The sequence below is a fragment of the Dermacentor variabilis genome, chromosome 2 (assembly GCF_050947875.1).
Source record: "Dermacentor variabilis isolate Ectoservices chromosome 2, ASM5094787v1, whole genome shotgun sequence".
NCBI lineage: Eukaryota > Metazoa > Arthropoda > Arachnida > Ixodida > Ixodidae > Dermacentor > Dermacentor variabilis.
This window is the reverse complement of record NC_134569.1, coordinates 47,965,206-47,977,716: the sequence shown is the minus strand read 5'-3', so window position 1 is coordinate 47,977,716 and position 12,511 is coordinate 47,965,206. Positions and strand designations below refer to the sequence as shown.

The window sequence follows — 12,511 nt, the reverse complement described above, 5'->3', positions numbered from 1 at the left end:
TTATTCGTTGGTAGACAGTTTTATTACGTGGGTTTACAAAGAATTGGTTTCAGCAAAAATGGGCGCTACAACCACCACCGGTAACAACACTTTGATAAAATAGCACATGAGCATCACCAGCGACGGCTCATTCATCGCTCTGTCGTCCACAAAAGAGAAGACAAACATACTATAAATTCAAAGTAGCAGGCGCTGCACATAACGATAGGCTTGACAAAATTCGCGACACTTGCGACCAAAACGAGTGAAACGCTTTATGACCAAGCTAAATCGTCACCAACAAAGAGGCGAACGCACGGAAAGTCTGCCGGGTCTCGTCGCCCTGCACCTTGCGCTGTCTCACTGTATAGGCAGACACGAGTGAACCAGCCCGAAGCTCATGTTTAACGACACTGTAAGCCTTCGTCATGACGTCATTAAGACACAAACATCATCGCACGCGCAATACACGGTTGGTAACACTCATACACGCACTTAAGTCAAGGGCCACACGCACAACGATGTTCGTGCGTAGGATCGCCTCACGAGGGCCGCCTCGACAGCCAAGTAAACGGGAGTCAAGGCGTCAGCCGAACGCTGCGTCGATCTTACGTACGAAAAAGCTTTCCTAAAGTGGCTTCGGATGTGTGCATGCTGGTGTTCTTGCGCTGTCCTCATTTACATCCCGCAGTTACAATTCAAGAAACAACGTCAGGTGGAACTCACTTGCAGTCTACACTCTTTCTTCAGCCTTCCAAGTGAACACTGTACGCACATTGCGCAACCGGCGTCGTCCAAATGAAGCACAGGACAGCCGTTCATGTAGGGCATGCTCAAAGTTTGTATTGATACAAATGCAATTGATATGTATAAATGCAGTTGATATTTCTTAAGACACAATTCTGGCGTTTCACGCTTCATTTTGGTGTACTAATTTCGGTCTCATTAAGCAGAATCTGATCTCGCTGTCCAAGTCTGTTTCATTTGGACGACATTCATTATCACCTATTCTGGCGAAATGATTTGGCACTTATTCTCTTAACGGCGAGGCTTATCGTAACCTTGAAAGAGCCAGCGCTCACATAGCATTTTTCTTTCTTTGATAACAAACGTTATTTATGTATACCGGTGACACCTCACTGTTCTGCAGTATAGCTCGGATCGCGCTGCCTATTAACCTCACTGTCGATAGGACTTTTTAAACAGACTGTTGCCTAGGGTTGGCAACTACGACAAAACATGTCTTCTATCACATCAATGATGGAACTATTGCAGATTATTGAGAAACTGTAGTTTACTTGAGCACGAGCCTTCCTCACTTATTTCCATGATAACAAACTTATCTATTTGCGAAACTTTCATTACTCTCGCATAAACGTTAATTTACAAAAATCAGAGATCTTCAAACGATACAAGTCTATGAGCATTATTATTGCGCTTTACGAAGTGACCGCTCCGATTTATTAGCATTCTGAGTAACCATTTCCTCTGCTCACGCGTGGAAACCAACCTGACGCTGTCGATTATATAGGAAGCACAGATCCGAGGTATGACTGTACCTATGACTGTACCTCTTCTGCCATTTGCTTTGGCAAATTTATGTAGAATTTCAGCCAGGTTTACGTTTATGAGTTATTACTGATATTGCAGCGCACATAGGCAAATGGTGCTGTAGATCGGCTTTTCCATCAGAATTGTTGGTCAGAGCGGCACCGGCACAATTTTTCAGACCATTTCACCCCTATACACGGTGTCAAGAAGCAAACTTCAAATTTTAGCAGGACCTCGCTTATCCATAATATTGCTGAATTTTACTTAGTCTCCCGCGGTGTTCTATTTAGTTCGCAAAATGCAGTCGTGGTTGTTCTGTATACGCTTTCTATGTTCACTGGTAGCATTGCTTTGTCCGGAGTTCGAGCTGTGCTTGACTACTGCCAAGTTGGAGTAGTCACAAAGCTCTCAACGTACGCCTGCAGAACCTTAATCTCTCTTCAGTCAAGTTATCCTGTTCAACTCTCCAGGCAGTCCACTCACTCTGCAACAGATTGCATGGAGACTGTGCCTTTCTCGCGTGTCGTAAAGAAACAAACGCAATACTCACCGAGAAGCGAAATAGCCTGAGCTGACTTATTACAAACACAAGTATGCATCGACATTTTGCACCAATAAAGCTCACGCGTGATTTGTCAGGCGCTGTAGTTCATAAACCATGTCCGCAGACATTGCCGGTGTGCTCTAGTCCTCCGGCGGAACTTTATTTTCGCTGTGTTTTTCCCAGTCAGACTGGAAAAACAAACCGTCTTTAAGCAAGTACTTACGCACGCATAGTTTCTATATAAAGAAGGGTGAACCAGAGTGAAGGCGCTACAAACAAGCTCGTCAATATTTCCATAGGCGAACCCCATCTTCGTCGAACGCAGCCTTGTTATCCTTGGCGTGTTATATGTTGCTAGTGGAGTTGGCTCCCGTCGCGTCGCTGGAGCCTGCGCCAATCTGCAAATCAAGATTCTCGAGGGGGGGGGGGGGGGGGGGGGGGGGGTTGGAGTTGCTGGTGTGTTGCGCCACTGACACCAAGTGACCTCACTACGATCATCACGTAAAACTAACTCCAAAGATGACGAGGTCACCTTTGAAAAACACCTGTCGAAACGTCGGACAACCCGCCTGCATCGCTTTACCCGATTTATTCCCTTTTTATTCCTAAAGCGTTTCTACCCCTAGCTCTTTTGTTTAGAAGCGTCCGCGATAGTCTTGTGTCACGTAGGGCTCCCAACACTCAAAATACGCGCTGAAAATGCCGGGTGACGTGTACGGGACCAGCAGTCGCGATGACCCTCCTGGCCTAGCTGCAATGCCTCGCGCGCGCACCTCGCGTGTCTTTTCACTTTCCCGTGCCACCGCCAGTTCAGGGGAGTAGCTCTTCGTGACAGGGCCGCCAGGGGTCGTTCGGAAGGATAGCTCGTATGAGTACAAAAGGGGGGCGAACGGCTTGCGTTGTGTCTAGAAGGGAGGAACACCGCCATCGAAGCGACACCTGTTGGCCCACGTGGACCGACAAAGGCGTAACGCTGGCCGTTCGGCGCCACTCCGGCGGTACTGCAGAGCGGAGGCACGCACGAGGTTTCACAGCTTCTGGTGCTGGGTCGGTTCCAGCTCGAGCACCAGCTTGTCGCCGTCGACCTTGTACAGCGTCTCCACCAGCTCTTCCTTGGCCTCCTTGCCGTCTACTGCAAGGAAATTGAGAGAACCAGGTTCGTTCAAACACGAGTTCTGGTGCACAACCTGGTCTTCGACATCATCTCCTATGCTAATCAGAAGGCCACCACCCAAGTATTAGAATGACGGTAATCGATGATGGTGGTGATAAATAGGTGAAATGCAACAAGAATGGCAGAGCATAAGGAAAAAGAAACCGTTTAACCTCAGCACAGGTCTGCATCACATAACCAGGCCTGCACAGGCCTGGTTAGCCTGCACAGCCTGTACTTCATAAATATATTAGTTTCTATCTGATGAGGCGACGTCTGTCACCATGGCTTGCTCACTATAGCAACGGGAGTTTGTTGACCTCGGATTAATGAACTCGTAGCGGCACAGCCATCGACTTCATAGCGTCTGAAAAGACGACGACGAAAACAGAAAGCTCTGAGCGAGGCTCAAGTACCGGCGTCACTGTTCATTTCGCTGAAATTGATATTCCAAAATTCTTTTTAATGTGGTATTTTACCTCTTCTTCGTTACTACCTTTCTCATAATCTTGTTTAGGGTTAGCCTGACTGCTCAATTTCATTTCTTCCCTTTTCAATGCTCTCTTTTGTTGCATTTTTAAAGTTTTTCTTTCAGAATAAATAATCCTCTTAAGCTATTCTTGGCTTATCCCACTTAGTGGGTACGTGTCTTAAATGAAGATCATCATCATCATCATCATCATCATCATCATCATCATAAGCGTCATTTTCAGTCCGCTCTCTCAAGGCTCACCGCGGCCGATCCTGGCCAGACACTTCCATCATAAACGACGTCTCACCGCTTAGAAATAAACAAAGAGCATTCCTCTCAAATTTAACCGCTACGCGACGTGAAAATAACCGTGACGAGAAGTGTGCCAAGTAGCAAGTTTATTTCGCCGTGTATGCTTCCTCCGGCTTAGCTAATTGAGGCGGGCTTGATCGGCTTGGAAGAAGTTCTTTTTTTGCTCCCTTTCCTCGATGCTTTATTATTCGTACCTGCCTCTGAGCACTCTTTACTCGCAACAAACCTCTCCATTGTCGTTTCACGCTTGAGCTTCAATTTCAGCTGGTGTTTCGACGTTCAGACGATTGCTGCCTTGATAGCACCGTCGTGGCTAACGCTCCTTTCGCAACAACACCATGCCGCCAACAGAGCTACAGCGGGCCTTCGCTGCACATATATACTGCTATACTCCGTTCTATACATAGCAGTCAACGTAGTGAAGGTTAGAGAGGCTCCTTACAGTGGCTTCGTTCGTACTTGGATATAGTTTGATGTGTTTTGACCGCAATTGTGCGCGACTGTTCTTTTACATAGGCTCAGTATTGAATGAAACAACTTTTAATCCTTAAAAGAAAACACACTGTATATACGGCCGCTAATGCGCTGTTTTAAATCATTTTAGAACGATAGCTTTGCTACACCAGGTATAAGCTCAGAAAACACCTGGTTTCGTAAATCTGACCTTCAAGCTCAGCCAAGATCAAACTGGGGCTTAGCCTGCCATTACCGGTGGCTGCAGCGTACGCCGCGTGGGCGCCCGTATAATCTTGCAAGCGACCTGCGATGTCAAGAAAGTGCGCGGTCGCGCGGGCCTCGTCTTCGAAGCTATCTGCGATGTTTACAAAGTGCGCCGAGCGCTATTAGCTTCGTATGCGCTGTACTTTCGGCCCTTAGTTCGCGTTGAAGCGAGACGCAGCATGAAGGTCAGTGCGCTCGCTGCTGCTGCCGCACCGGGCAGCGCGTGTGTTGTCTTAAGATGAGGTGGTTGCTGACGGCGCCGAGTAGCGTCTCTGTCCTCTCCCAAAGCCAGCAAAACCGTGCTATCGCTCGACAAACTTGGCTTAACCGCGTTCAACCACGGTAATTTTTTGTTTTGGATGTTCTTTCCGGGTCTTTTATTTGCAACCCGTTGCGAGGAGCATCACGTGTATGATCGTGCGAGCGAACACTTTTGAAGCGCAGCGAAGCATGGACGGAACGCGCAGAGTGATAACTTTTCTTGACCGAACTTCTTGCGCAGCTTCCATAGCGTTGGGTGCTATGTATGGAACGGAGTATAGACAGATTGATTCAGAAGATTTTATGTTTTAATTCGGCCTACTTTAGTTTGAGTTGAGCAGGTCGCATACGCCACCGTATGCCTCTCGGACCGGTGGGCTTTTATATAGGCTGCCTACAGGAACTCGCAATTTCAAGGGATCGTGCCATTAACTCAGTCAAGTTACGTCATCGCTGAAGGGGCCGCAGTGTCCTTTGTCTCAACTGCTTCGCCCGTTCCGTAGCAAACGCAAATATATAACGATATGTTTGTGTATTTGAAGAATATACAACCATAATATAATCAAATGTAGCCCGTTCACGCCGTCAAGCGTCGCTAAAAAGAAACACTAAGCGAATTTTGATGTCGTATAGCGACCTGACAAATCTCTCGTGGCCTTTATTTGCCAGAAAAAAAGATTGTTTAGCGGAGAAACAGAACTTCAATCACTACACTTCTAAATTTAGCGCGAAACAGTTGCACAAATGACATTAGTGCGAGGTCAATGATTTCGTTGCATTTTCGCTTACTTGGGCCAATTTTATACTTTTAAGTTTCCCGAAAGTTGTCTAATTTAGCCCGACAATGACGAATAGGCCTCACGAACTAGAAAATTTGGGAATCTGGGTCCAAATTACGAAACTTTTCGCTCTTACGGACGGTTAGACATTGGCTGGCCACTTTCGCTAAGAATACGTTCTATTGCCGTTGCCTTTTCTTACGAACAGTTCTATCGTACGAACTTTCGTGCGAATGCGTTATGAAAACCGGCCCCGGCAACATGAGGAATTTTATCGCCCCTAATGCCTGATTCTAAGTTTACTGTGAGACGACAACCTTGTCTAGCAATTTTCTCGAATTACACAGGTTGTGCGTCCGCCAAGTAGATTTTGTACGCATGAAAATTAAATTTCCCAATTTCCCTATACTTTGCACAAACCTCTACAGCCATCGACTGTGTTCTTCTTTTTGTGGTATCCGTTCTGTTCTTCTATTAGACTGCATGTTATTCGTGAATTTTATAACCTGTCCAAGTGCGCTTCATTTCATTTCCATTTCATTTTATTACCTTAAAGACCCCGTTCGGGGTATTACATAAGGGGTGGTTAACATGTGAACATAGGAAAAGGCAGGTGTTACATTGAAATACAAGTTTCAACAGTTTCTAGAAATTGTGAATGACATGTGATGGCAGCGACATTAATGGGTAGGTCGTTCCAGTCCTTGGCAGCTCGAGGAAAAAATGATGATTGAAAAGTGACAGTTCGTGTTCGAGGACGAGAAACTTGGAGTTGATGGCTGGTGCGCTGTGACATGCGTGAAGATGATGGCGTGACGTAAGGCGGGCGGCTTAGTGAGCTGTAAAAAAATTTGTGATAAAGAGAGAGCGTGGCGATGCGACGACGAAAAGCAAGAGATGCCAAGCTAGATTGTGCCTTTAAGTGTCATTTAAGCTTCATCTTAATTTCAAGAAGAATATCTATCCGCGTCTACCGCCCACATACTGCCGTAGTCTTCCTAACTATGAATGTAATGCCCATAATTTTCCGTTATATCCCTCGATGCTTGGTCCTTAGTTTAAGATTGTCATGCTCGAAGTTTCAACCTTACAGCTTAGTACCGCCAGAACGCGGTAGTTATATATCTTTCACGCATATTGGCATATCACTGGCATTGGCATAGTCTATGACCTCTGGGTGTCTGCCAAAGTAGCTCCAACACATTTTTATTCTTCTGCATGCTTCCTTCTCGGATCAGAGTCTTCTGCGACTACCTGGCCTAGATAAATGTGCTCCTCCGCTGCTTCAACACAAATGAAAGGGGACATATCCCATGGCGACTTTTCTACGATAAGAGCGATTTTTTTTTTTTAGTGTCGATTAGGCGCAAGCAAAAAGAAAACACCAGGGGCGTTTCTCTTAGCAGGTCAAATATGCATATGCCAGGAGGCCCCTCGTGAAACAAAACGCCCTCCGATTGTCCCTTGTTATCAACCAAAGCTGGGACACAAACAGAATCGGAGACAATGGGATGCGTGTCGGAGCCGCCTTGCAATGATGCGTGGCAGGTACGGAAGTAGCACGTAGTCGCCGAGCTCTCAACCGCTTCATGCGCAGTTGTGAATAACACCAGAGATGCTCGCGGCCTGACGCCGCTATTGCTTTTTTGTTGTTGTTGTTGTTGTTGTAACAGGCGTACCCGTCGAGGCGTAGTTACCTGCGAAGCTGTAGTATTTTACTCTTTTCTTTTCACGCTTTTCGCGCTTGAGTCACGCACTGCTGTGGCTAAAGATGCCGGTTTCCTTTTTGTCGCCTTCGAATTGAACAGTTTTTCCGTGGCCGACGGTTATGGCAGCCAGCCAAAGTACTTTTAAACCACATTGGTTGCGAGACGACTTCTATATCCGTCCATCTCTTATTACCGGTTTTGGGAAGTAAACAACCACCTCTCTCTCTAACCTCTCCCCCTCATCTACACCCCCCCCCCCCCCCCGCCCACACACACATAGCCATCCTTTATGACCGATAATGAATTTGCATATGTCGCGAACAGGCATCGTTTAATGGCGGCAATTTGTTGGTGCTTCATAAATGTGGCTCTACAGTTCTTTGATATATTGATTAACTTTAACAAATAGAAGGTTGCAGTGGCCTCGGTTGCTGCAGCTCGTATGAGGGCACTTCAACCTTCTGTGGTGCGCAGCAGAGTAGTTTATAATTTTATGTGCGACAGCGATCGCTACTCCCAATCGTGACTTAACTACATTATCTGCAGCGTTGTTTCGAGTATAGAGTCACTTACCTTTTGGAGGCAACAATGCACACTATCGAAAGTTTGACACCATTAAAGAAATATGTGTCGTTCGCAAACGCTGTCTGCAGTACCTCTCACAAGACTCGAAAAGGACACACAAAAGGTGTCGTATGGTGCAAAACAGCAAATAACCGTGCGGGTTAGTTTGGGAAGCCACAGCACGCCAAGTGCACGAGGCAAAAGTAAAGCGCATGCGGTTTAGTGTCGCCCGAAAACGGTCAGCAGGCAAATCGCACTCGTGCGCAGAAAACGCATGCGCGTCAGTATTTCAACACAGATAACTTACAAGACTAACGCGAGCTAAATAATATTCGAGGTCGGGCGGCGCGCTGCGTAGCACGAGCTCTCAGCGGGCTGCTGATAACGTAATACTCGCAAGGTTCGTGCCGATATCGGTAGGTCCTCTGCGGTATAGGTCGCTTTACCTATATGCCGGTAGCTCGTGACGCAAATGTGAGTGCGGAAACAAAGCGACCCGACGGAATTAGAACGGCTCCCTTCACCCGCCCTCTTGTGTCGTTGAACCAGCGGTGTGCACGAGCACATGGTCACAAACAAAGTGCTTCTCCAGCAAACATAGACCAGGAAGTGAGAAAGTAAGCTCGAGCAGCACAACGATGCCATGCTTGAAATCACTGGCGCGAAAGAAAATTGTGCTAGTCGAAACTAAACAAATAAATAAGAAATAATGAATAAATAAATAAATAAAAGCTGGAGTGTAATGGAATAACAAGACGAATGAGAATGAGCGCACTTTTCTTGGTTATGTGCGTTGTGCTTCCATTCAGCAGGGATTGACGTGCGATGGAAACCGGGAGCCGGGCCAGCGCGAAGCTTGCGAAGGCAGGTTAGCAGGCGTGTGGCGCTCACACTGTGCTTGTGTTTCTAATGTATGTCATACTTACGGCTGCCCACCACCCTAGAAGTGGACACCTTGCGCATGGGCCAACAGTCCGCGGGTCTCGATCTCCCGGTCGTCGACTCCCCGTTAGCTACAAAGAGATGTGACATTGTCCAGTTCTACGGTAACCGAGGCAGACCATTGCAGAGGTTCAACTTCTTCCCGGCGCTTCTCGCGCGACAGGACAGAGGACGAGCCCGGTTTTCGAAAGCGCCAGCATCTGTTTCAGTGTGTTCTCTTTCAACGACGCTCGAACATGTTTCTGGTTACAGTAAGACAAATTGAGTCCATGCAAGGCCCTTTGTTGTTTCTCTAGAAGAGTTCCAAGCAGAGCGAACATCTAACCGTTGTGGTCAGTTCGAATCGTTGCAGTACTGCGCATTTGAGCAAATGCACGGAGTTTGGAAAACCGATGCCAAACTTCAGGCTGTTCTTGGACGCTTGCAGAAGCATCGGTGCATGGATATTTATAGTGCATTGCTACAAGTATGCGAACGCGGCGACTCACAGGCGGCCTTTTTCATGTCCAGTTCACTAAACGGTTCATAAAAAACCGCACTAGTGTTGTGGTGGCGTGTGAGTAACATAGCGCCTTTTAGTTTTATCGGCCCCGTAAATGTAGTGCCGCGGTTAGTGTCATGTTTTGATAATGTGCAATTTTCCGGCCTGGGCTCTTGGGAAGGCTGAAATTCACGATCAGGCGTTCCCTGCTGCTTCGACGTTCTGGGTGCAAAATGAATCGATTACGAACGACGTTTGCGTTTGTGTTGAATGGGAGCTATTACGCTGCGATTTCTACATGCAACGATGAAAGCAACGGCGCAACGATGAGCATGCGTTTATTTTTTTTTAATGTTGCGGACGGCTCTCTCCAGAGGTGTGGTCTATCAGTCGGTAAGTCACTGCATTGCGAATGTTTTCTATATATGGCATGTATACGACGTGCATTCGCGAAGCCACTGAGAATCAGTATTCGCAATGGAACAGCACGTTCGGTGCGCCCGCGTTTTCTCGCAGTAAAGGAACGTGCGAACGTAATAAAATGCGACTGCCGTCACAACCCGTCGTAAATAAGAGCCGAAAATAGAGCAAGTTGGTTAACATTCGTGGTTGGGAGTAGCACAAGGGCCGAGGACGAAGGACGCGAGACGACAAACACTGTCCCTTCACAGGGACGTCCAGAAAATGAAGTGCAGCGAAAGGCAAGGGTTGACATTTCTCTCGTCAGTGTGACGTCGTTCACTCGATTCCTTTTTTTTGTCTTGTCCTCGTCGGCGAAAGTGGCCGTTATTAGATTAAGAGCACACAATAGCTCCCTAAAGGGATTTCCATACTCGCATCAGTTCACTGCCACGACTGTAGGTGCAAGCCGCCTTTTGAAGGCACCGAGGTTCATGCATCGGAATAAGATGTCTAGTGAAATTATGGAGACCTTTTAGATAAAGAAAAAGGGCTCCATCTGTTTGAGACAGTTATTACTATCATTGCTTGAGTGGGCGGTATCTGTTAGATTTGGAATTATGCCATCTTAGCTTGTACTAATCATTGCTGTACCTTCATAACCTCTCATCACCATTGCTGCCGGCCTTGCTTTCTTTTTTCCGCTTCCTGCCCCTAGCTTTTTATGTAGTGCATCACGTGATGCACTCAGTGTATGTTTTTTTTTTTCGCAGTAAAACCTTCAGTTGCTAGTTAAGCATTGCGGATGTTCGTCTCGCTACCTTCGTCTTCGTCCCTTGCGTCGCCCCCCAGCCGTGCAAGTCGTACGATCTGCTGATCGAAGAGCTAGTACGCCGTTTTCATTACAACGAAGAACTAAAAAGCAAGACAATTTTCCCACGATATAAAATCAAGGACCGAGTCGGTTTCCCTTTGACGGGGCGCTACAATTCATTGTACTTAGCATTCATGAACGCAACTGATCCAAGGTGCTTAACATCGCAAAGCAACAATCGGAGAGATGCCGAAGCGCACGGCTCGAAATTTTAACCACTTGAGGTATCCATTAGCGTGCACCTAAAGCTTGTTAGTCGAGCTTTGTAGCTGCCCCCATTAGAATGTGGCTGCCGTGGTCGTTTATTGAACCCGCGTCCTCATTCGCAGCAGCAGAACAATAGCAAAAGCCTGCGGAACAACGGTAACAGTGTCACCAGACGCCAATATAGTCGTGCAGTATAGTAGTTGTGGCCGAGACGTTCGTTTGCTTGTTTTTACTTTCTTTCTTTGAGTTAGGTATACCGTGTGCTACGCGGATTCGGCACAGTTTACAGCTGGCAATGTAGGCACGCGTGAATGAAACTATAGCAAACGTTAACCCCACACCACTCCAAATCACATTAAAGCAACTTGTTCATATTTATTTCTCGCAATCAAGAGTACATTAGTACAAAAAAGAAAGAAAATTGAGCAAAAATTAGTGAGGTTATAACTGAATAATTTGTTTGCTATACTATTTACAACTGAAATGTTCTCCAGTGTACCGAAAAACGCTACTATGGACTTTCCTTGTACAGCGCTACGCAGCAAGTAGAATTTTGAGGTATCAAATTTACCGTGTCAGAAATGATGTTACGCATTTTTTGTTACGCATCAGCTGCAGGCACAGTCGTACACCTTTCCGTGGCATGCTGTTGGCGAAATGCCAACGAAACGTTGCTGCCGCCATGGCATGCGCAGTGAGAAGACCTTGCCTTCCGCTGACACTCCTCGCGACTAGACGTAGCTTCCGTATTTTTGTTCCGTGTTACTTCATCGCCGTTCACACGGCGACCGCGCTCATTCACGGGAACGGAGAGACGCGCCACCTGAGCAGCTGTGCTACCACAACTCCTTCTTGTTTCGTCTATACCTCACGGCCTCACAATGACGAGTCTCAAATATAGCCCGTATCACAGCGGTGTGCGTGGACTTCTGTCCGCTGCGCATTGAGCGCAGAGCTATTCTGTGCGGTTGCCTCACCATACATGTACGGCTCTGCCCGCAACTCGGAAGGCGAGCTTCAAACCGGTTCAAACAGCAGGCGGGTGTCTGCACGACGCACTTTGCTCTCAGCTGAACCTACACATGCCTTGACGGCCCAGCAGAGAAACTGGACCAACGCCCCTGCTGCATGTCGGTGTCACGCCATGCGCCGCTTGGCTTGAGAGCTGTTTTCGCATACAGCCCGAGCGCTTCTAGATGCGTACCACAAGTTACGATAAGTGCGCTCTTCTGTGAGCTTGGCAGACGTACGATGCCTTGAAAATTCTGCAAAAGCGTTTTCCCCAGCCACATCACTTTACAGAAAAAGTGGCCTTACGGTAAACCTTTCAGTTTAAGCAAAATGTAGCAGGCTCAAGGCGGTGGATTACCGTATGAAACGCGCGGCTGACGTACGGCAACGCCGAAATGCTAATGACTGTGCCGAGAAACATCACGAGAAGTAAGGTTAGCGTGAACTCACTAGTGCTTCTCATGTATGTGCATTCATTTTTTTTACACCTTTAAAGGTGTTTGTTTGTCCCATGGCTAACACACTTAGCCTTAGTGCTATAAAAATTTTATTG

General features: G+C 47.0%; 1 protein-coding gene across 2 annotated transcripts in view; it reads right to left on the bottom strand.

Annotated features, from left to right (window-relative positions):
* Window positions 1-12,511, bottom strand: part of LOC142571794 (aquaporin-9-like) — a 59,038-nt gene continuing 46,527 nt past the window's right edge. The window contains exons 7-8 of one of the 2 annotated variants that reach the window (XM_075680411.1): window positions 8,971-9,057; window positions 1-3,206 (exon numbers count right to left, since the gene is read on the bottom strand). In XM_075680411.1, the coding sequence (XP_075536526.1) occupies window positions 3,103-3,206; window positions 8,971-9,057 (191 nt within the window). In that variant the 3' untranslated portion in view covers window positions 1-3,102. The remainder of the gene's footprint in view (window positions 3,207-8,970; window positions 9,058-12,511) is intronic. The other variant, XM_075680412.1, reaches the window with a different exon arrangement.